This window comes from Rhinopithecus roxellana, chromosome 1, assembly GCF_007565055.1.
Source record: "Rhinopithecus roxellana isolate Shanxi Qingling chromosome 1, ASM756505v1, whole genome shotgun sequence".
Classification (NCBI taxonomy): domain Eukaryota; kingdom Metazoa; phylum Chordata; class Mammalia; order Primates; family Cercopithecidae; genus Rhinopithecus; species Rhinopithecus roxellana.
In genome coordinates this window covers 165,002,282-165,027,100 of record NC_044549.1, presented here as the reverse complement: position 1 = coordinate 165,027,100, position 24,819 = coordinate 165,002,282, and the positions used below count along the sequence as shown (strand labels likewise).

Below are 24,819 nucleotides of genomic sequence, written 5' to 3'. Positions count from 1 at the left end.
AGTTGGTATACCATATAGGTCTGCATCTCCAAAATATTGTATTTTCGGTATGCATTTGATTGGACAATATCTGAGTGTTAAGTGGACCTCCACAGTTCAAACCCATGTTGTTAAAGGATCAACTGTAACAAGGAGATTACTTTTTTTTCTCTAGGGTTTGAAGGTGGTAAGCATTTTAGTTCCTATGTATCTGAATGTTCTTAACCTCACTCATAATTGGTAGTTTAAAGACTCTAGAATTCTTCATAATTCTCTCTCAGAACTTGGAAGTTATTTCTCCATTGTCTTGTTGCATCATGTCTTGCTAGTGAGCCATGACGTAAATCTGATTCTCATTCTTTTATGTAGGCAGTGTTTATTCCCTTTTGAAGCTTTTAGGATTCTGGGGTTTCAGACATGGTCCATTGCTGTCTGAGGACTCAAGTCTTTGTATTTGCCTCAGTATATTTATTATACTTCACAATAATCTAAAATCTTCTTTCCTGTATACTTTCAATGGGAAACTGTCTGGTCTTTTGGGGATAAATAGCTATATATACCTTTTTCACCCATGACCTGAAGGCAGCAGAGGAGGTGACCATTTGGCTCCTGTTGAGTCACTTTAATTAATAACTGTTTAGTTTCCTCCAGGGAAGTTTTCTTGCTTTCCATATTTGCTGCTTCAGAGCATGGAGCAGCGCCCACTTTTGGCATGTGTTTTTTTTCCTGGACACTCTATAGCAATATGATTACCTCATTTAATCTGATCTAATCTGCCTTTTTATCTTTCAGAGATTCCTCATCGTTCTTGGTTCACTGAAGACACTTATCCCTTGTTTATTTTTCAGGACTCTCTTAGCATTTAAGGAGCAGGTGGGACTCTAGAGCAGGTGTTCAATTTGCCATTTTAGTTCAATTGTAGAAGTTGTGTTTAAAATGCACAGAAATCACATACGCTTTGTTTTCATATGGACTTGCAGTTCCACCTTTTCTTTTGCTAGTTCTTTTTTAGGCTACTCTTACTGCTAGGTAGAAAAACTACTTGGGTGTCTCTTAATCTTGTATCTCTTCATCTATTCTTGGATCTCAGTATCAGTGAAAATCCTCTTTTGTGGATTATATTAATAAGGGAATGATGATTTAGATGCCAACTTTGACAAGACTGCATGGAATCTGTTATAAAGTAAAAATGTCATAGTATAGTTTGCAGAAATTTTAAGAAACACGTTGCTTGTATTCCTCACATTTTTGTTGTTGTATATAAAAATCATTGCAAATATGATGATTTTCAATGACTAAAATAATCACGATTTCATAAGGTTGTAAGTTTTGAGTATATTTGCATAGGCTTTTAAGTAAACCAGAGTCTTATTTTTCCTTTAATCTGGTGATTTGCTTGAGACTTTATTAAAGAAAGATCTTTTTTTTTTCAGACCAGCATCTCAGACATGTTGAAAAAGATATTTTGATCCCTAAAATAATGAGAGAAAAGGCCAAAGAGAGGTGTTCTGAACAAGTTCAAGGTAAGCTTCAAATATTCATGTAAAGATCAAATTTATTTTTAATAATATGATCTGAATTTAATCCTTAGCCCCAGAATCAAGTAGTCAATGAATTAATATGTATGAATTGCTTCTCACCCTTTTGCTGAAATACCAGTATTTCAGCTTTCAGAACTTCCAGTAATGTTCAATTCATTTACAGTTTAAAAATATTTCCCTAAATTACTAGTAAGAAACATCTTTTTTTTTTTTACCCTCAGAGGTACAGTTATATCCATAGAAAAACTTGGTATGAGTAATTTGGAGAAACAAGTTATTCTGATGATTTTTATAGGGGAGGAAGAAACATCAGATCTATCCTATACCTGTGATTTTCTTTGGTGTCATTACTGAATTGTTAATAGAATCCCGATAGGACTTACAGTGAGTCTGGGGTTTTTGTTTTGTTTTACGTTTCCAAGTGGAAGATATTTATGTAAATACATAAACTAGACAGCTACACATGTATGTTTTCTTTGGAAAATGTTTTAACATGAAATACTCCTGTAGATCTAGAGACATCAGTGATTAATGTGCAATATTCTACTGAAACATGTAAACAAAGCAGTGAAAGGTAAAAAGTGAGGCCATAATACATTTGTAAATGATGAGTTATTAGAAAAGCACATGGCAATATTACTGTAGAAATATCTTTAAAAAAATTCTACCTCTTGGAAGGGCCATCAAAAAGAAGTAACAAAATTTTATGGACATAGGCTATTTTCCTGGCTTTACTTCAGTTTCTGTGTGGTCATCTTTGTTGAGGGAACACAATAATTTTTAGCGAGGGTGATGGGCTGCACTTCCACTGCAAGCTTCTCTACAGGGGAGCAGAGCTGTGTCAACTCTAATTTCAGGACTGGGTCAATAACATTTGGATACTAGGAATGCTTTTGTTCCCTTCCCTGTCCTCTGCCCTTAGAGAGGACCTTTGCAATTGATGAGTGGAGGCAATAAAATAAGAGTAGTTCTTTGAACTCAACAATGTGTGATGGTCATTTTTGTTTCTTCATAACTTATTATGACCTATCCATTTTAAAACTCATATAAATAACCATCCTATGGTTTTACTCTTGCTTTCCTGTGAATTAGTTTAATAGTTTAATCAGAGTACCTTTCTTTAACACCTACCCCCAGGTGTCTTGAGAAGTCAACCTATTGACACCTGCAAGTAGTGCATGTATGGCATTGGCAGGTGTCATGTTTATGGTCACAAGAGGTACAATGTGCACATTCCTCATAGAACTTAAAAAATGTATATCCTGATTCAGTTGAGGGGAGATAAAACTTAAAAACTCTATAATAAAGTTGTAGGGCTTTTTATTGCTAGGAAAATTTACTTATTACTGATATATCAGTCTGAAGTTATACATATAAGTTGTATTTATGCTGTCATGTAGCATATTATCTTTATACCTGGAATGAAAGAAAGCTAGCTAACTCAATTACAGTTTAAATTTTACTGACATAATTCCAAGGAAAATGCAGAATGATTGTATGACTTTGGGTTTCAGAACTGTCTTTCGTTGTCTCTTAGACAATGAAACTTTGTTTTTGGTTTTTGAAATGAAAGAGTAGAGTATAACTTTAAAATATTTATTTGTGTTACAAAACTAGTGTTTTATAATGGTACAGAAAATAAGTGTTTAATTTTCACTTCATCAAAAGTTGTTTAGGATGTTGATGTAGTTAAGTTTTTGCTTTTTCAATATAGTTAAGTTTTCTGAAGACTGAAAGCATCTTAAAATCTGTGATTCATTTGGATTATTTAAATGTATTCATCTATATTAGAATGTAATAACATAATTTGAATTTCTTTTAGATAATTATATATTGATTTTTTAGGCCATGTGATTCAAAACAATGTTTTAGAATCTAAAATTGATGAGAGAATCAGAAGTCTATTTTCTAACCATATAAATTAGGAAATGATATACATTAGAATTATTCAAGCAGCAAAAGAAAACTTCATTTAAACTGAACAGTAAGACATAATTTAGAATCGAGACATTTCCATTGTAGTTTATTTACTGTTTATAGCTTTTGTTTTATTAAATAATTATAGGATTTTATGTAAAAGCATTATGTATGCCAATTGTATGGTTCTTAGATAAAAGATACAGGAATTTTAATAAGTGGTCTGACTTTCTGCTGAATGCCTAAAATATGATTATGTAGGAAAGCTTTTCCGTTAGATTTTTTTTTTAAATGTCATTTCAACCCAGCTGATCATAAGAATTGGGTCAGACTGTCAGCAACTTAGGTTTGTGAAGGGAATGGAACAGCTTTTCCATGGACAAAGAGAAATGAAATCACTTTCAATGAAAGAAAGATGCCTCATTATAGTCACCAACAGCAGTTATTGACAGCTACACTTCCTATTAACAAGGAGCATTTAACTAAGAGTTTGGCTGTTGGATCTTTGGACTTGATCTAATTTGCTAGCATTAATTAGTTTCTTTTGAGCACAGACACTTGGTGCTCACAGCTATAGATCTGGAGGGCTAATTAGGATAGAAAATTGAACAGAATTGGGTAAGGCATTAACTTTCAACCATTACCAGCTGGGACACTGATAAAGACCACAGAGTCCAAATGTTACCTATTGATGTGAGGAGTACCCTAATGAATATCAATTTCAGCCAGGTTGCTATATTCTTACTAGTTGTCTCTTCATTATAATTTTTTAACCAGCTTACATTATACTCTCTTTATCTATACACCATTGGTTTTTACTTACTGTACACTGAATTAGTCTGAGTTGCATATTTCACCTAACGTTTAAATACAGTTAAAATTTGTCTTAAGCAGTAGATAACATTTAGAATGTTTCATCATTATATACCCTTGTAATTCTAAAATTTAATTTTAATCTGGAATTACATGATTCTAATTCTACAATGAATTTGTGTAAGTTCCAGTAATATGCCATTCCAATATAATGAAAACTATAACGTAATACAAAAAAATTTTAGCTTTTGGGTGACAATTAGTTTTCATATTATTCAAATGGTGTCGACTCTTGAATCTTGGTCTTTATAAAATATATTTTTAATAATGTAAAGTAAGAAACACGAAAATATATGGTTTCTTTTTTTCCCCCTTTTTCTTTGAAATGGAGTCTCACTATGTTGTGCAGGCTGGTCTCCAACTCCTGGGCTCAAAGAAGTCTTCCGCCTTTGCCTCCCAAAGTACTGGGATTGCAGGCATGGACTACTGTGCCCGGCCTATGTTTCTTTTTGAAGAGAAGAATAGTGCTTAGCACCTTTCCTTTTTGAACTTTGATTTGATTTGAAAAGGTGGCTTGACTTAGAGATTAGAAAGGAGAATCCTGATCTTGCTATTGGGGAAACTTTGACAAGATTATAAACTCTGTTGGTATCAAAAGAAAAGTTATTGATTTAAATATAAAATTTAATTTTATAGTATTCTTTCCTTGCTAGTGATATTATTGGCAGTGAATAAAGCCGCTAAAATAAATGACTGAAGTATACTGGTAGACAGTAACACAGTGAACACTGAGTACATTGGGAATGGAAGTGAAGGAAAACTCTAGAATGGCCAAATCGCTTTCTTACTTCCTCCCACTTTCCTCACCTTCCAAAAGCCAGAACAGTAATATCTCACCAACCGTAATGATGAAATCATTACTTTTTCTTGGATCTAGGAGTTAGCACCTTGTGTCTTAGGGAAATGGTTTGACAAACTCTGGATTTCAACTGTGTGTCTTTTTCTAGCTGTTTGACTTCACTAATTTAATGATTTATATTTTCTATGTTAGTAATGTTTAAAAAATAATGTTTGCCGTATATAAGTAAAGTATGCATACTAGTATTATACATTTTTCTCTGTAAGAGGAAGAGTCACTGAATTGTATAGTGTTTTGTAAAAATTCCTCATTATATTTCTTTGCTTTTTTGAAGTGCATAGTTGACATTTGCTATAAAGTCTCTATATTAGATAATGTCGTTTGCTTTAGAAATAATAAGAGCCTTTTCTCTTTTTTCCTTTTGCTGTCACAGGTAAAGACAAAAAAGTATTTCGTCATCAGGGATGGGTTGGAACTTTCTTTAACCTAGCTGTATTCTTTTACTGACTCCTTTCATCCCTTGGGCCTTGTTTTCCCTTATTTTAATGTTCATTTTGTACTTATGTTGCAGTCTTTATGATCTGTTGTCCAATAAGTGAGATATAGCTCTGAAAGAATTATATAAAGTACAAGGAAGCATGGGTTATTTGTTTGTTTGAAACATCACAGAGCTGTAGGTAAATAACAAAGAAACTTGATAAAATACCCTGTTCTGTCAATCACACAGAACTGAAGTATGTTCTATTTTGTGAAATTCCAAAGATAAGTGAATAAACAAAAAAGAATCAAGTTAAGCATGCTTAGAATGTTCTTTAGGAAGTTTACAGGCAGATAATTATCAAAACAACATTGAAATAGGTTGCAGAGCTGCAGACTATATACATGGTCAAAGTAATCAATCTTCTGTCCAACTGTGTTACTTGAAGCTGCCAAAAACCTGCCTTTTTATTTGTTGTTTGAGGTGTACCACTCTTATTACATGTTTTTTTGTCGTTAACCAGTTCACTAGTATTAACTAATGCTGAAGTGGATGTGCAACACATCTTGAGACTAGTTTGGATATATTAAAAGGAAAATAATCACTGCATATGATGAATAGCTGTTATATATGAGTATATTATACAGTCTAAGAAATACAAGTAGATATAAGGCACAGTTTCTGCACTTTGGAATTACACTGGACTATGTTATGGGTTCCCAAGACCACCATTGGATTGGTTGATTCACTGGGAAGACTGACAGGACTCAGCATATAATCCTATTCATAGCTAAAATGTATTACAGCAAAAAGATACAAAGCCAAATCAATAAAGGGAAAAGGCATATGTGAAAGTTCAGAAGAAACCATGGCATAAGCTCCATGAGTCTTCTCCTGGTAGAGTCACTCAGGGTGTGTGTGATTTCTCCAGCATTGGATTGTGACAACACATGTGAAATGTTGTCTACCAGGGAGGCTCATTAGAGACTCAGTCCCCAGAATTTTTATTGAGAGTTGGTCATTTGGGAACCCTCTGCCTAACATGTACCAAAATTTCAGATTCCCAGAAGGAAAGCAGGTGTTCAGCATAAACCATATTGTTTGCACAAACAGTTTGGGCACAGTGAGCCACTCTTATTAATTAGGAAATGGTGGGGACACTCCCAAGATCCGAGTTCTCCGATGCCACCTAAGGGCCAATCTTGCAAGCAAGCTTTTTAAGGATGGCAGTGTCATGCCTGCTATGTTAACTCTTTTCTGCACATGGACATAATAAAAGTTACTTAGCAGTAACTATTTATGTATGCCTATCATGCCTGATGTTATGCCAATGGAATCATGAATAATAGGCTTATATCAATCATAAATACAGCTGAATTATTTTAAAAATAACTGAACAGGCCGGGTGCGGTGGCTCAAACCTGTAATCCTAGCACTTTGGGAGGCCAAGATGGGCAGATCACGAGGTCAGGAGATCGAGACCATCCTGGCTAACACGGTGAAACCCCGTCTCTACTAAAAAATACAAAAAACTAGCCGGGCGAGGTGGCGGGCGCCTGTAGTCCCAGCTACTCGGGAGGCTGAGGCAGGAGAATGGTGTAAACCCGGGAGGCGGAGCTTGCAGTGAGCTGAGATCCGGCCACTGCACTCCAGCCTGGGTGACAGAGCGAGACTCCGTCTCAAAAAAAAAAAATAAATAAATAACTGAACAAAGTATATAGCAGTCCTTCTTATCTGTGGTTTCACTTTCCATGGTTTCAATTACCTGTGCTCAACTGAAGTTCTAATGTTATCATTTCATATCATCATCATAAGAAGGGTTAGTATAATAGGATATTTATAGTACAATAAGATATTTTGAGAGAGACCACATTCACTTAACTTTTATTGTTATAAACATTCTATTTTATTAGTTGTTGCTACTCTCTTACTGTGCCTAATTTATAAATCAAATTTTATCAGGGGTACGTATGTAGAGGAAATAAACATAGTACATGTAGGATTTGGTAGCATCTGCAGTGTCAGGCATCCACTAGGGGGCTTGGAACGTATCCCCCATGCATAACAGGGGACTACTGTACAATGGTTATTACTTATTGATCCAGTGGTTCTCAGTTGTATGTGTTAGCTCATATGCTCATTATCAGACTCAATAGCTTATTATGATTACCTTGTTTCTGAAAACAGGACAGTTTTGCAGTAAAACTGTGTGTAGTTGGATATAAATACCCTTGAATAAAATGGCTAGTTTTCTTCTCACAGAGGAAGATGCAGTATATTTGGTTTTAGAAGTAAATGAAATTTTACTTCTAAGTTCTGGGATACACATGCAAGATGTACAGGTTTGTTACATAGGTAAACTTGTGCTATGGTGGTTTGCTGCACCTATCAACCCATCACCTAGGTTTCTTTTTTTTTTTTTCCTTTGAAACCGAGTCTCTCTCTGTTGCCCAAGCTGGAGGGCAGTGGTGCAATCTCAGCTCACTGCAACCACTGCCTCCTGGGTTCAAGTGATTCCCCTGCCTCAGCCTCCCAAGTAACTAGGACTACAGGAGCACACCATGACGCTGGCTAATTTTTATATTCTTAGTAGAGATGGGGTTTCGCCATGTTGGCCAGTCTGGTCTCAAACTCCTGACCTCAGGTCATCTGCCCACTTTGGCCTCCCAAGTCCTGCGACTGCAGGTGTGAGCCACTGCACCTGGCCAATCCATCACCTAAGTATTAAGCCCAGCATGCATTAGCTGTGTATCCTGATGCTTTCCTTCCCTCCCTGCCCCCAGCAGACCCCGGTGAGTGTTGTTCCCCTCCCTGTGTCCATGTGTTCTCATTGTTCAGCTCCCACTTACAAGTGAGATCATGTGGTGATTGGTTTTCTGTTCCTGCGTTAGTTTGCTGAAGATAATGACTTCCAACTTCATCCATGTCCCTGCATCCATGTCCCTCGTTTCTTTTTATAGCTGCATAGTATTCCATGGTGTATATGTGCCACATTTTCTTTATCTGGTCTATCACGGATGGGCATTTGGGCTGATTCCATGTCTTTGCTGTTGTGAATAGTGCTGCAATGAACATACGCGTGCATATATCTTTATAATAGAATGATTTATATTCCTTTAGGTATATACCCAGTAATGGGATTGCTGGGTCAGATGGTGTTTCTGGTTTTAGGTCTTTGAGGAATCACCACACTGTCTTCCACAGTGGTTGAACTAATTTACATTCCCACCAACAGTGTAAAAGTGTTTCTATTTCTCCACAGCCTCACCGCATCTGTTGTTTCTTAACTTTTTAATAATTGCCATTCTGACTGGCAAGAGATGGTATCTCATTGTGATTTTGATTTGCATTTCTTCAATGACCAGTGATGAGCTTTTTTTCATGTTCATTGGCAGCATAAATGTCTTGAAAAGTGTCTGTTCATGCCCTTTGCCCACTTTTTAATTGTTTGTTTTTTCTTGTAAATTTGTTTAAGTTCTTTGTAGCTTCTGGATATTAGACCTTTGTTAGATGGATAGATTGCCAAAATTTTCTCCCATTCTTTAGGTTGTCTGTTCACGCTGATGATAGTTTCCTTTGCTATGTAGAAACTCTTTATTTTAACAAGATCCCATTTGTCAATTTTTGCTTTTGTTGCAATTGGTTTTAGCATTTTTGTCATGAAATCTTTGCCCGTGCCTATGTCCTGAATGGTATTGCCTAGATTTTCTTTTTTTTCTTTTTTTTTGAGATGGAGTCTTGTTCTTTCACCCAGGCAGGAGTGCAGTGGTGTGATCTCAGCTCACTGCAACCTCCGCCTCCCGGGTTTATGCCATTCTCCTGCCTCAGCCTCCTGAGTAGCTGGGACTACAGGCGCCCACCACCACGCCTGGCTAATTTTTTGTATTTTTAGTAGAGACAGGGTTTCGCCATGTTAGCCAGGATGGTCTCGATCTCCTGACCTTGTGATCCTCCTGCCTCGGCTTCCCAAGGTGTTGGGATTACAGGTCTAATTACGCATGAGCCACTGCGCCCGGCCTAGATTTTCTTCTAGTATATAGTTTTGGGTTTTACATTTACGTCTTTAATCCATCTTGAGTTCATTTCTTTGAGACGGAGTTTTACTCTTGTTGCCCAAGCTGGAGTGCAATGGCATGATCTCAACTCACTGCAACCTCTGCCTCCCAGGTTCAAGCGATTCTCCTGCCTCAGCCTCCCGAGTAGCTGGGATTACAGGCATGTGCCACTATACCCAGCTAATTTTTTGTATTTTTAGTAGAGATGGGGTTTCACCACGTTGGGCAGGCCGGTCTTGAACTCGTGACCTTGTGATTTGCCCACCTCAGCCTCCCAAAATGCTGGGATTACAGGTGTGAGCCACCACGCCCAACCGAGTTAATTTTTTTTTCTTTTTTTCTTTCTTTCTTTTTTGAGATGGAGTCTCACTCTGTTGCTTAGGCTGTAGTGCAGTGGCATGATCTCGGCTCACTGCAGCCTCTGCCTCCTGGGTTCCAGTGATTCTCCAGCCTCAGCCTCCTAAGTAGCTGGGACTACAGGCATGCGCCACCACACCCAGCTAATTTTTATATTTTAATAGGGACGGTGTTTCACCATATTGACCAGGCTGCTCTAGAACTTCTGACCTCAAGTGATCCACCCGCCTCAGCCTCCCAGTTGAGTTAATTTTTGTATAAGGTATAAGGAAGGGGTCCAGTTTCAGTTTTCTGCATATGGCTAGCCAGTTGTCCCAGCACCATTTATTAAATCGGGAATCCTTTCCCCATTGCTTGTTTTTGTCAGGTTTGTCGAAGATCAGATAGTTGTAGATGTGCAGTCTTATTTCTGAGTTCTCTATTATGTTTCATTGGTCTATGTGTCTGTTTTTGTACCAGAACCATGCTGTTTTGGTTACTGTAACCTTGTAGTGTAGTTTGAAGTCAGATAGCATGATGCCTCCACCTTTGTTCTTTTTGCTTAGGATTGTCTTGGCTGTACGGGCTCTTTTTTGGTTCCACATGAATGTTAAAATAGTTTGTTCTAATTCTGTGAAGTTTTTCTAATTCTGAATTCTAGTGGATGCTTAACAATGGTAGTTTAATGGGAATAGCATTGTATCTATAAATTATTTGGGCAGTGTGGCCATTTTCACGATATTGATTCTTCCTATCCATGAGATGGAATGTTTTTCCATTTGTGTCCTCTCTGATTTCCTTGAGCAGTGGCTTGTAGTTCTCCTTGAAAAGGTCCTTCACTTTCCTTGTAAGCTGTATTCCTAGGTATTTTACTCTCTTTGTAGCAATTGTGAATGGGAATTCATTCATGATTTGGCTCTGTGCTTGTCTATTGTTGGTGTATAGGAATGCTTGTGATTTTTGCATATTGATTTTTGTATCCTGAGACTTTGCTGAAATTGCTTATCAACTTAACGAGCCTTTAGGCTGAGACAGTGGGGTTTTCTAGATATAGGATCATGTCATCTGTAAACAGAGACAGTTTCACTTCCTGTCTTCCTGTTTGAATAACTTTTATTTCTTTTTCTTGCCTGATTGCCCTGGCCACAACTTCCAATACTGTGTTGAAAAGAAGTGGTGAGAGAGGGCATCTTTGTCTTGTGTTTGTTTTCAAGGGGAATGCTTTCAGCTTTTGCTTATTCAGTATGATATTGACTGTGGGTTTGTCATGAATGACTTTTATTACTTTGAGGTATGTTCCATCAATACCTAGTTTATTGACAGTTTTTAACATGAAGGGATGTTGAATTTTATTGAAGGTCTTTTTTTGCATCTATTGAGATAATCATGTAGTTTTGGTCTTTAGTTCTTTTTATGTAAAGAATTGGTTTATTGATTTGCATGTGTTGAACCAGCCTTGCATCCCAGAGATGAAGGTGACTTCATCATGGTGGATAAGCATCTTGATGTGCTGCTGGATTTGGTTTGCCAGTATTTTAATGAGGATTTTCACATTGATCTTCATCAGGTATATTGTCCTGAAGTTTTTGAAGTTTTCCTTTTTTTTTTTGAAATGGAGTCTTGAAATGTCACCCAGGTTGGAGTGCAGTGGCATGATCTCATCTCGCTGCAAACTCCATCTCCCAGGTTCAATCGATTATCCTTGCCTCAGCCTCCCAAGTAGCTGGGATTACAGGTGCCCACCACCACTCCTGGCTAATTTTTTGTGTTTTTAGTAGAAATGGGGTTTCACTATGTTGGCCAGGCTGGTCTCACACTCCTGACCTCGTGATCCACCCACCTTGGCCTCCCAAAGTGCTGGATTACAGGTGTGAGCCACCACGCCCAGCCTTCTTTTTTTTGTTGTATCTCTGACAGATTTTGGTATCAGGATGATGCTGGCCTCATAAAATGAGTTAGAGAGGAGTCCCACCTCTTCAGTTGTTTGGAATAGTTTCAGAAAAAATGGTACCAGCTCCTCTTTGTACCTCTGGTAGAATTCAACTGTAAAACCGCCTGATCCTGGGCTTTTTTTTGGTTGGTATGCTATTTATCACTGCTTCAATTTCAGAACTTGTTATTGTTTTTTTGTTGTGAGCATTTAGTGCTATCAATTTCCCTCTGAACACTGCTTTAGCTGCATCCCAGAGATTCTGGTATGTGGTCTTTTTCTTCTCTTTGGTTTCAAATAACTTATTTATTTCTGCCTTGATTTCATTGTTTACCCAGGAGCCATTCAGGAACAAGTTGTTCAATTTCCATTTAGTTGTGTGGTTTTAATGAATTTCTTAATCTTGAGTTCTAATTTGGTCCGAGAGACTGTTTGTTAAGATTTCAGTTATTTTCCGTTTGCTGAGGAATGTTTTACTTCCCAATTATGTGACAGATTTTAGAGTAAGTGTATTTGGTGATGAGAAGAATGTATATTCTGTTGATCTGGGGTGGAGAGTTCTGTAGATCACTGTCAGGTTCACTTGATCCAGAGCTGGGTTAAAGTCCTGAATATCTTTGTTAATTTTCTGTCTCGATGATCTGTCTAATATTTAGAGTGTTAAAGTCTCTCACTATTATTGTGTGGGAGTCTAACTCTCTTTATAGGTTTCTAAGAGCTTGCTTTATGAATCTGGGTCCTCCTATTTGAGTGTATATATATTTAGGATAATTAGCTCTTCTTGTTGAATGGATCCCTGTACCATTATGTAATGCCCTTCTTCGTCTTCTTTGATCTTTTTGGTTTAAAGTCTTTTGACAGAAAGTAGGATTGCAACTTCTGCATTTTTCTGCTTTCCATTTGTTTGGTAAATTGTCCTCTATTCCTTTATTTTGAGCCTATACGTGCCTTGGCATATGAATACAGCACACTAATGGGTCTTGACTCTATCCAGCTTGCCATTCTCTGTCTTTTAATTGGGGGCATTTAGCCCATTTACATTTAAGGTTAATATTTTTATATGTGAATTTGGTCCTGCCATCATGATGCTAGCTGGTTATTTTGCTGACTTGTTGATGTGGTTGCTTCATAGTGTCATTGGTCTTTGTACTAAAGTGTTTTTTTTTTTTTTTTTTTTTTCTTTTTTTTGTTTGTTTGTTTGTAGTGGCTAGTAACAGATTTTCCTTTCCATATTTAGTGCTTCCTTCAGGAGATCTTGCAAGACAGGTCTGGTGGTGATGAATTCCCCCAGCATTTGCTTGTCTGAAAATAATCTTGTTTCTCTTTTGCCTAGGAAGCTTAGTTTGGCCAGATATGAAATTCTGTGTTGGAAATTCTTTTCTTTAAGAATATGGAAGGCCCAGTCTCTTCTGGTTTGTAAGGTTTTTGCTGAGAGGTCCACTGTTAGTCTGATGGGCTTCCCTTTTTAGGTGATCTGGCCTTTCTCTGGCTGCTCATAATATTTTTCCTTCATTTCAACCTTGGAGAATCTGATGAGTATGCATCTTGGGGTTGATCTTCTTGTGGAGTATCTTACCGTGGTTCTCTGAATTTCCCTAGTTTGAACGTCTGTCTTGCGTTGTTGGGGAAGTTCTCCTGGATGATATCCTGAAGTGTGTTTTCCATCTTGTTTCCATACTCCCTGTCTCTTTCAGGTACCTCAATCAGTCATAGGTTCGGTCTTTTTACATAATCCCATAGTTCTTGGAGGTTTTGTTTATTCCTTTTCATTCTGTTTTCTCTGATCTTGTCTGCCTGTCTTACTTCAGAAAGATGGTCTTCAAGCTCCGAAATTCTTTCTTTCAGCTATTTATACTTATTGCAAGTTCTCAGGTTGTGTTTTTCAGCTCCATCAGGTCCTGTATGTTCCTTTCTAAACTGGTTATTCTGGTTAACAGGTCCTGCAATGTTTTATCATGGTCCTTAGCTTCTTTGCATTGAGTTAGAACATGCTCCTTTACCCCAGTGAAGTTTGTTATTGCCCATCTTCTGAAGCCTACTTCTGTCAGTTCATCCATCTCAGCCTCAGCCCAGTTCTGTGCCCTTGCTGGAGAGGTGTTGCGATCATTTGGAGTAGAAGAGGCACTCTGGGTTTTTGAGTTTTCAGTGTTTTTTAGTTGATTCTTTCTCATTTTCATGAGTTTATCTAGCTTCAGTCTTTGATGTCCTTTGGATGGGGTTTTTGTGAGGACTTTTTTGTTGATGCTGTTATGCTGTGTTCATTGTTACTGCTATGTTTTTTTTTTTTTTTTTTTTTTTTTTTTTTTTACAGTCCCTCTTCTGTAGGGCTGTTGTGGTTTGCTGGGAGTCTGCTTCAGACCCTAGTTACCTGGTTCCCTCATGCATCTGAAGGTGTCACCAGTGGAGGTTGCAGAACAGTAAAGATGGCTGCCTGCTTCTTCCTCTGGGATCTTGGTCTCAGAGGGGCACTGACCTGATGCCGGTGGGAACGCTTCTGTATAAGGTGTCTGGCAACCCCCTGTTCGGGTCCCACCCAGTCAGGACACACAGGATCAGGGACCCATTTAACAAAGCACTCTGGCTGTCCCTTGGCTTAGGGCGTGTGCTGCTCTAGGGGGAATCCTACTCGTCTGGACTGCCCCAATTTCTCAGAGCCAGCAGGGGAAAGACTAAGTCTGCTGATCTGAGGAGATCGTAGCCTTTCTGTCCCCAGGGTCTCCATCCCAGGGAGATCAGAGGTCTGTCCATAAACCCCTGACTGGAACTGCTGAAATTCCCGCTGGGAGACCCTGCCCAGTGAGGAGAGATGCATCTGGGTGTGAGCTAAAGAGGCAGTTTGGCCGCTGTCTGCTGTCCCTACCTGCAGGACAGTCGAACGGACCCTGGAAGGGGGAGTGGGAATGGAGGAGACAAGAAAACACGAGAAATGGAGACAAGACAAATAGCCTGATCAAGTCTCGTTTAATGGTGGCAGTGCAATGCCTTATATAGGCTGGCAGAGGAAGAGGTTGGGCCAGGGCGGTGACAGGAGGCTGGGTTTACTCAAATTACAATTGCGCATGCGCCAAGGGTTTGTAATTTTCCCGGGTGCGGGATCGCGCCTGCGCCATAGGCTGCATATCTTCCTGGGCGGGAAAAATGTTTGCGCCTAGGCGGGAAAGGTTTAGGTGCGCACGGGAAGGGTTTGTAATAAAGAACCGGGAAATGTGCCGTCTTGTCTCCGCTTTGCCGAGATGAAGCAACAGAGGTCGGCTAATTCCGGGCCTCATGGCTCGGGACAGTCTGCCACAGCCACTGTGCTCTGCTGTGGGAAATTCCTCCTGGGTCCAAACCACCCAGTCTCCCTGGCACCGGCAGGGGCAAATGGCAGACCGGAGCTGCAGTGATGGCTGTCGCCGCTCCTTCTGGGAGCTCGGTAGCCTTCGGCAGCAGCCATCATCTGCAGTAATGGCAGCCACCCTTCTCCGCGGGAACTCAGTGGTCTTAGGCAGTCTCCAACCGAGCGGTCCGGAGAATCTGTACAGCCCAAGGCCTTGGTAGTGTGGGCTCACGAGGGGATCTCCTGATCCATGGGTTGCAGACATCCATGGAAAAAGTGTAGTTTTCCAGGCGGGATAGCATAATCACTCACCGTCTCCCTTGGCTGGGGATGGGAGCTCCCCTTACACTGTGCGGCTCCTGGGTGGGCCGTAGTTTCTCTCTGCTCTCCCTGTTCTTTTTGGGTTGCGCCAGCCACCTAGCCAGTCCCAGTGAGAAAACCTAGATACCTCAATTGCCGGTGCAGGATTCACTCGCCCTTTTCGTTCTTGGTGGGAGCCTTCGACCGCAGCTGTCGCAGATGTTTCTAGTCAGCCATTTTGGCCCCTATGAAATATTTAAATGCTAAAAATTTAAATGACAAAATTAGAATTTTGTCAGGATGATGAATATAGTTTTTTAAACAACCAGTTTATGTAACTCATCTTTGAAGGTATAATTGCGTAAAAATCTACATTTGAACACAAATGCAAACAATTACGTGTCTTGAAATTTTAAAATATTGTTAAAATGAATATGTTATTATAAAAGTCGTAGCGTTTTTACCAATACTTCATTAACAATATTTTAGTGTTCTAATCTACCTAGACATGAACTTTGAATTATTTTGCTATAGTAGACTTAAATCCTTTTCTTTTATGAGAAATTAATCTAAAATTAAATATGGCCTTCAAGCAGATGTGCTTATATATACAATCTGAGTAGAAGATCACACTTCACTTAAGTTACCTGATGATCCTGCAGTTGCAATTGACATTGGTAATCAGAGCCTGATGCTGGTAAACATTTTGCAAATACCCACAGATAATTATATTTTACTGAAATAGACACTTTTATAGGAATCTTGTATATCTGTTGGAAAAATAACAAAGGCAATTTGGTTTGTACAAAACTCTGGAATGTATTAGACTTTCAGATTTAAAACCAGTTAATAATAATCAGCCCTTTTTTGAGAGGCTGGGGACAGAATTTGCTTTGAAGAGTAATGTACAAAAGAGATAAAAGCAGTTTTATTGTATTGGGCTTCATTTTGTTACATTTACAGAGCCAGCACATGACAACAATGTGTGATTTTGATGAAGCAGATTTTAAATCAGAAGTTATAGGTGACAGTTGCAGCCTAGTATGTATCTCCTTTCTTTTTCTTTTTGTGGTTTTCTCTTTTGGGAGATAGAAAATATAGAATAAATTCTAAGTCATATAAGTCAACAGTTTTAAAGTTTTATAATTTTACAAAGCAAATAAAGAATTTTCTGATTCTTTTGAGCACTTGAACCTTAGTGTTATGTGGAATGTAGTCATTTAAAATATTTATTATTCCCTGTATGTCACTTAGCATTTTATGAACAGTGAATAAAATAGACAAAAATCTTGAAAGTTATAAACTTTAGTGGTGGAGGGGAGGATAAATAATAAACATTATAAGTAAATATAAGTGCCTTGGAGAACAATAAATTTCGATAAGGTCAGTGGGGAATGCTGGTGTTGAAAATGAGACTGCAGTTTTTAATAGGTGATCAATATAGGTCTTAATGAGAAAGTGACATGTGGACTAAATTCTTGAAGGAGGTGAAGGAGTGAGATAATGCAGATATCTCTGAGAAGAATGATCTTGGCAGAAGGAATATCATGTGCAAAGACCCTAAGGTGTAAGTGAAGCTGGCATGACTAAGGGACACCAAAAAGGTCACCGTGGTTAGGTTGGAATGAATGAGGGGTAGAGTGAATAGGGAGGAGTTCAGCAAAATGATTGGAGGCAGAATCTTTCAGGGTCTTCTAGGTACTGAGGACTTGTAGCTAGTAAGGAGAAAAATGGAAAGATGAAGATTGCTTTGACAATGAAAAGAGACATCTCAAAGAAAAGAGATTTATAATCAACTCTCACTGTTACGTTAACAATAGGTGGAATAGGGACAAGGGGAGAATTAGAGACACTAATAATTGTGTGATTGATGTGATTGAGATACTCCAGCTGACAGATGATGGTGGACTGGAAGGTTGGTAAAAATGGAAGTGGTGAGAATGAGCACATTTGGGATATATTTTGAAAGTAGAGGCAACAGAGAAAGCGATGACTCCTTATTTGTCCTGAACAAGTAAAAGAGGAGGACTTACAGTTAGCAGAGATGAGGAAGACTGTGTGTGGAGAAATTTTATTATTTTATTTTATTATTGGTGGTAGGTGGACTCAGAATTTAATTTTGGATATGTTTACTTTGAAGTGTCTTATTATTTCATTTTGAAACCATTTTACCGGACAGTAGTAAAAATCTCTCTTTTAAAGGGAAGCAAAGGAGTAGAATGTTTGTACAATTGTGGTGGCTCTAATGTTTTTGTGCATGTTATGCAGGTTCTCTTTTCTGTTAGTGTACTATCAGTCAACATATTCAACTTGGATAATGATAGATTAAAAACTGAAATTTGTATTCCTTTGCCTTCCCTTAAGATTTCACATAGACGACTTCCCCTCCAGAACAAACCATAACTACACTGATTTGTTAATTTAACAAACTCTCCTTCAGTACTACTATGTGCAATATATGGTGTTAGGTACAGTGGGGAATAGAAAGACATAGTGTCATAAGAGTAAATTACCTATTCAGTATCATCTGACTTGTTAATATAGCAGGACCATTATTAGAATTCAGCTATCTTTATTCCCAGCCTAGTGTGTTTCCTTAATAATGTACCTTTTAACTATGTCAGAGATAGCAAATACAGTTCATCTGTGTCAACTTTAATCAGTTGATAGTGGCTGACTAGCACATTGTGAATGGGGTCAATCAGAAAGAATGTCATTAGATCAATTAGCTATTACTTTATATTACCTAAACTTAGTATGACTTAAAACTTTATAATGAGTTTATTAAGTTTATAAAGAGTTCTGTTTTTGGCATGGCCTGATAGCTCCATTGCACAATTCCTTCTGCAGAAAACTACTATAACTTATGAACAAAATAGGAAAAATAAATACCCGAAAGCACTGGAGAGTAAACAAAAGCAGACAGAAAATAGAGGGAAGTCAAACATTGAAGTAAGGAAATAGCACTGCGTGAGTCTCTGCCAGGTAGGGTGGCTAAAACTCTTAACAAACAAAACCCCTCGGTCTTGGTCTGAAGAACCAAGGACAGGCTTTGGTGTAGCTGCAGGCCTTGGAAAGTATGTGTGCACACATACTCAAAGTAAATTAAATTGCCTGCTTGAATGAAGAAGAAAAAAATTATTCAGAAAAAATAGAACCCAAACTTTTTACTCATATTGCTAACAACGTTTGCAGTAGAATGCAAAAGTATTCAGTGTACACAGAAACAAGAAGACATGAACCATTCCGAAAAGAAATCAATGGGCTAACTTCAAGATAACTCATATGTTGTTATTAGCAGACAAGAATCTTAAAGCCACTGTCGTAATTGCTTAAGAACATAAGGGAAAATATGTTTGCAGTGAATAAAAATAGGAAATCTTAACAGAGAATTTGAAGCAGTAAAAAAGACCCAAATGGAAATTTCCAAACCTGAAAAACAAACAAACAAAAAAATCTGACATAAAGCTTTTAGGATGGAAATGAATAGGAATCATAACCTAAAGATAGATCAAGGAAACACCCAAACAGAGAGGGGGAAAAAACAAGATTTGAAAAATGAGCAAAACCTTACAGACTGGTAGGACAATAACATAAGAACAACCTTCATGTGATCGGAATGGCATAGTTGCCAGAATGGCTACAATTAAGAGCACTAACAACAGTCACAAAACACACATCTGCCCAGTGGCCTAGCAACTCTTTCCAGGAGAAATGAAACTTCTGTACACAAAAAAGGCCTGTATACTAATACTTAAGAGTAGTGTATCTATCAGTAGCCAAAAATTGAAAATAGCCCAGATTCCTCTCAAAAAAAGACGGGATAAGACTTAGTGTGGTGTACTTGTACAATGGGCAATAAAATGGAACAAACTACTGTTCTGTACAACAGTGGAGATGAATTTCAAAACTTATGCTTAGTGAACTATAAGAGAAAAAAGTGTATACTCCTTTAATATTATGTTCTAGAACAGGCAACATTTATATAATGTTTCAGAACAGAAAAAACTAATATGAACAACAGTTGCACTACCTGGGAGTAGGACAAGTATTGATTGAAAAAGGATATTAAAGGAACTTTCTGGGGCAATTTTAATATTCTGTAGTTTTCAGTAGTTTGTATTGCACAAAGATATACTTTTGTTTCATTGAATGGTATATATTAATACTCGTTTATTTTATTTTAGATCAATGTTACCTAATTAGAAAAATGTAGACAAATACTGAACTCTTACCACATACATGATGAAGTATTTGTGGGTAAGAAAACATATGTAATGTATAGTGTTGACAAGATTTTGGAAAAGCAGGTATTTACACTGCTGGCCAGGAATAACAGCATGAAAGGAGCTCGTATTTTAAAAAAATCACAAAAATTCATAAATGTGGCTACTTTCTTAGCAATTCTACCATTGGGATTTTATCTTAAGGAAATGGTCAGAGATGTACAATAAAATATGCATAAGGATGTTCAACATAGCATCATATATAATATGGCATATTGCCAAAAATGTAGTTGTCAGCAGAGTCTGATTGCTTATATTAATTATGGTACAGCCATAGGATATAGGATACATACATTTGTAGTCACAGTAAGTGTGTTGATCAATATGAGAAACTAGTTACAATATATTGTTTTTATTCAACAGTTGGCAAACTGCAGCCTCATGTCCAAATTTGGTCCACCACCTATCTCTGTAAACGAAGTTATATTGGAACACAGCCATGCTCATTTACTTATGTATTGCCTATAGCTGCTTTCACACTACAGCAGTAGAGTTGGGTGGTTGCAACAGATACCATATGGCCTACAAAGCCTAAAATGTTTACTCTTTGGCTCTTTACTGAAAACATTTCCTGACTCCTGGTTTAATCAAATTAAATTCTAGAAATATAGGAAGGGCTTGCCTAAATTAACTAATTCCTTAAATTTATGAATACTTACCATGTATCCAGCCCTGCACGTAGCTGTCTACATAAATGTGACTGAAACAGATTCAGTCTGCATTCTTTTTGAGTTTAAGTATGGTAGGGGAGGTAGTTATCAAATAAATATTCAAATTAAAATTAATTCTATAAAGGAAGAGTGCAGTGAGGAAATGTTAGCAGGTATTATTTCTAAGTGTTGGTAATATTGGCAATTTTAAAACTTGATGCCTTTTCTAAGTTTTTTTCTAGGATTTAAATATAATTCATTGGAAAAAGGTCATGAAGATTGAGTAGATAACTAGACACTGTTCAGTAATTTTTAAAACTCTCTGATATTGCTCTGAATGCATAGAATTAAGTTTAATTTACAGAATTAAGTTTAATAGCATGTCTTTTTAAATATTATTGGATGCCTATCACATGTTCAGTATTGTGAGAAGTGCTATGGAGACGGAGTCAAAGTCTGAGACTTGCTTTTAAGTACCTTATTGTATGGTTGATAAGAGACAAACCAGGCACAGAAAATAGAATTACGTTATATAAAACAATTTATAATAAAATACTTGTATGTTACTTTAGAAAAAAAATAAGCCAGTGAATTCTGATTTAGGCAGGTGAGACTTAGTGAAGTATTTGGGTTATCAGCTGGACCTTGAAGTGCAGCTAATTATTTGGCTAAGTATAGGGAAACTGGAAAAACATTTCAGACCAGAGACCCAGGATTTAAGGCACAGAGGTGAGAATGGGCATGTTTGTTGATACAGTAGCAAAGAGATTGACTTTAGGAGACCAGTGGTGCATTAGGGGATTAGTGATGTAGGTAAAGACTGAGAGTCAAGGCTGAGTTTGGAGTGTCTTAAAAGTCTGACAGAAGTTTAGATTTGATTTCTGGTTAAAAAGAAAATCAGAAGAATTTGAAATCTGTTCTTTCTACCTCCCTTTATTCCTTTTTTTCCCTCTTTCTTTTCTGTCTATTTCCCTTCCCAGGAAAAGACTTGGTACAAATAAAATTGAAAGATTAATTTTACCACCAAATACAAGACAAAGGACAAATTTACTTTCTAGATTTTGGCTTTCTGCATTCTTTTAAAACCAGAAGCTGGTTTTCATTAACAGTGACAGACAACAGTGTAACCATGTGTGTTTGCTAGAACTAAAGGGACGTCCCTGTCTCAGATCGCTGTAGCATAACCTCTGGCATTTATTTAAAGAGTGAGGCTGTTTTAAGAGAATGAGCATTAACTGCAATGTAGTACTACAGAGATAACTGAACAGTCTTTTTGTTATTGTTGTTCTTACAGGTGTCCTAAGGCATTAGTCCTTACCTTCTCTGGAGAAATTGATTCACCAGATTTGTCAGATTTTTAAATGTAACATTTTGTTTTATTCGAAGTCCTCAAAGCTAAAGAAATACATTCTTTGCTCTAGGAATGGCTGAATAGCTAAACACAGTTTAATCTTTTAATTTAATGGCTACTGACTTGTGCTTACATAATCTGAAAGTTCACATTGTCAGGCCGCTTTTTTCCTTCTAATCAACACCAGTAATTTTACTCTGTATTCTGATATATTACCTGTGTCATTACCTTCAAAATGCATGCATGAATGATCTGTTTACACTTAACTTTTTCATCCCTTTGATTCTTCATCATAACCTTAAAACTTTGGTTTTAATGACAACCAAAATCAAACCAGAACAAATTTAACTCTAAGTTCATATTATTAGATATCTTGCCTTATTTCAGCTATATCTACCAGCAGAGCTTAAGAAAATCGATTTGACTTGACTAGACTTACTAGGTCATATCTTTCTGTAAGATTTCCAGGTCATCACACACAGCTCAGCTTCTTTTTGACTTTCTGAACTTCGCCATGTATTTATTGCAAAGTATTTTTGTTGTTCAACCCTGTACTCATACCTTCCTAGTCAGTGACATTGCCAAAGAACCAAGTCTTGCATAGAATTAAAGTGATGAATCTTTATGATATTTTTCAAAGTACTTTATGTAAAATATTGGGTAATTGACTAGCTTTAGGTCAAACCATGGGTAAATATCAAGCACATGATTAGAAACCAGTTCTTGGCCAGGCATGGTGGCTCACGGCTGTAATCCCAGCACTTTGGGAGGCTGGGGTGGGCAGATCACTTGAGATCAGGAGTTCGAGATCAGCCTGGCCAACACGGTGAAATCCCATCTCTACTAAAAAAAAAAAAAAAAAAAAAAAAAAAAAAAAACAACAAAAAAAACCAGGTGTCGTGGCACATGCCTGTAATCCCAGCTACTCAGGAGGCTGAGGCAGGAGAATCGCTTGAATGCAGAAGCAGAGGTTGTGGTGAGCCGAGATTGCGCCATTGCATTCCAGCCTGGGCAACAGAGTGAAACTCCATCTCAACAACCAAAAAAAAAGAAAAAAAGAAAGAAACCAATGCTCTGCAGTAGTATATTGTCCAGCTTTTATAGTTGTCTTTTTAAGCCTATTGGGTCCTTGAGCATTTTATGTGGTGATTCCATTTCAATTCTGACTGACTCTTCTAGGCAGGGAATACCCTGGCTTTATTGACTCGGTAGGAACAGTTGTATTCCATCTCAATACCGATTACTGCAATTACAGTGTCTGCTTATTTCTTGTCACTCACCTACACAGACTAAACTAGACCATCCTAAGAGAAAAGTCAAAGCTATATTTGGAAATTTGAAACCCTCTTTAAAAGTAGCTAGATGTTCATTGAATCCTAGATTGTGTCAGTACAGTGTACAAATTTAAATTTAGGATATGTTGCATTTTACTTTTTTCCTGGTATATCTCCCGTAGATATATTTTATGCCTAGATTGCAAAATTTGAACTTTTGGAAATGAGAATATCTGATCTTATTGAAGATTTGACTAAGTGTACTTTGTGATGCATTAGTGTGAAAACTCTTAATTGTTCCTTTCCCTCTTATTTTGATTTTGGCTTCAGAAGATCATCTGTGGTTGACTTATTTATCATTGAGCTCATTGAGGAACTCTTTCATTTCATTAGTACCCAGTGATTTTCAGAGTAGACCTAAATAGGTCTACTATTTACTTCTGCCTCAGTGGTTAAGGCTTCATGCAACTTCTTTTGTGTTATCTTTTTATTTCATATCTTCCCTGGTGAAGTCTGTTTAGATGATGAGATTCAAATTGTCATATTCTTAGAGTAGAACCTTTACTTTGCCTGTATAAGTGAAGTGTATTGGAACTTCATCTCTCACACATAGGCTAAATCAGTGGTCCTCAAACCTTCATTGTACTTCAAAATTATCTAGGAATTAAAACAAAACAAAACAATAGTGCACGTTTCCCTCCACAAAGAGAGATAATTGCATTTCTTTTTCAGAGCTTTGAAAAGGGTGATTTGAATGTGCATCCAAGGTTGAGAAATAATGGATTAGCCAAAGGAACAGAATTTCTCATTAAAGCAGCCCGTAGCAACAACGCATATAGATTTTGCTCATTTGTATATCTTAAAGTTACATAATTTGTTATCTAAAGCTCTCATCTATATAAGCCATAAGTTTTTGGCTGTTTTTGTTGTTAGATTTGTGTGTGTATGTGTGTTTGCTATTTCTTGACCTTTACTTCCCTTACTTCCATCTTGGTGGTTAAACGCCAGATTATCTAGGCCAGGTTTCAGGTTCTTTTCCAGTAGGCCAAGGATTCTTAGCAAACTCTTACAAAATAAGAAAGTATGCTCTGGCAGCCTTAAACCTTGACCTCTTTTGTATCCTGTCAATTATATGGCTGCTTCCTTTACTAACCCTGTTGCACACAAACTTCACCTTCTTTAGCAGTGTCTTCTTACTCTGTGTTCCATCAGTGTGTTCTTTGATGTTTCAGTTTTCATATGTGGATTCTAATCCAAATGAGCAGAAATTGCTTTGTGATCATTGAGATTCCTACATACTTACGATGTCGTGCTTATAATTGATTGATGAATTTAGTGAAGAAAATGATTGTGACATGGAGAAAGAGTCTTTAACCAGCATGTGCGTGTATTCTCTGTCCTCACCAAGATGATGGTTCTGTCACTGAGCACAGTTAGTTAAAGAGGTACTGGTGACTGGCTCTGCTGGGGAGGAAGGACTTGTGTGGTGACACACAATACATATTTAGCTTCAAAAGCTGTTTATGGATGGAATTATAATTTTGTTCCAGTTAGTGAATACATATTATAGAAAATATATACAGATAAAGAGAGTTGATTATGTGAAAGTCTTATTTGGGTTTAAAAAAAAAAAACCATGACTTTCTGTCAAATATCACATGTTCTCACTTATAAGTGGAAGCTAAGTAATGTATACATAAGGGTACAGAGAGTGGAATAATAGACATTGGA

The 24,819-nt window shown here is 37.4% G+C and overlaps 1 protein-coding gene across 1 annotated transcript in view; it reads left to right on the top strand.

Annotated features, from left to right (window-relative positions):
* The window catches only part of CMC1 (C-X9-C motif containing 1), a 79,334-nt gene that overhangs the window by 20,155 nt on the left and 34,360 nt on the right, over positions 1-24,819 (top strand). Inside the window, exon 2 of the mRNA XM_030933044.1 lies at positions 1,413-1,502. Coding sequence (XP_030788904.1) covers positions 1,413-1,502 — 90 coding nt within the window. The remainder of the gene's footprint in view (positions 1-1,412; positions 1,503-24,819) is intronic.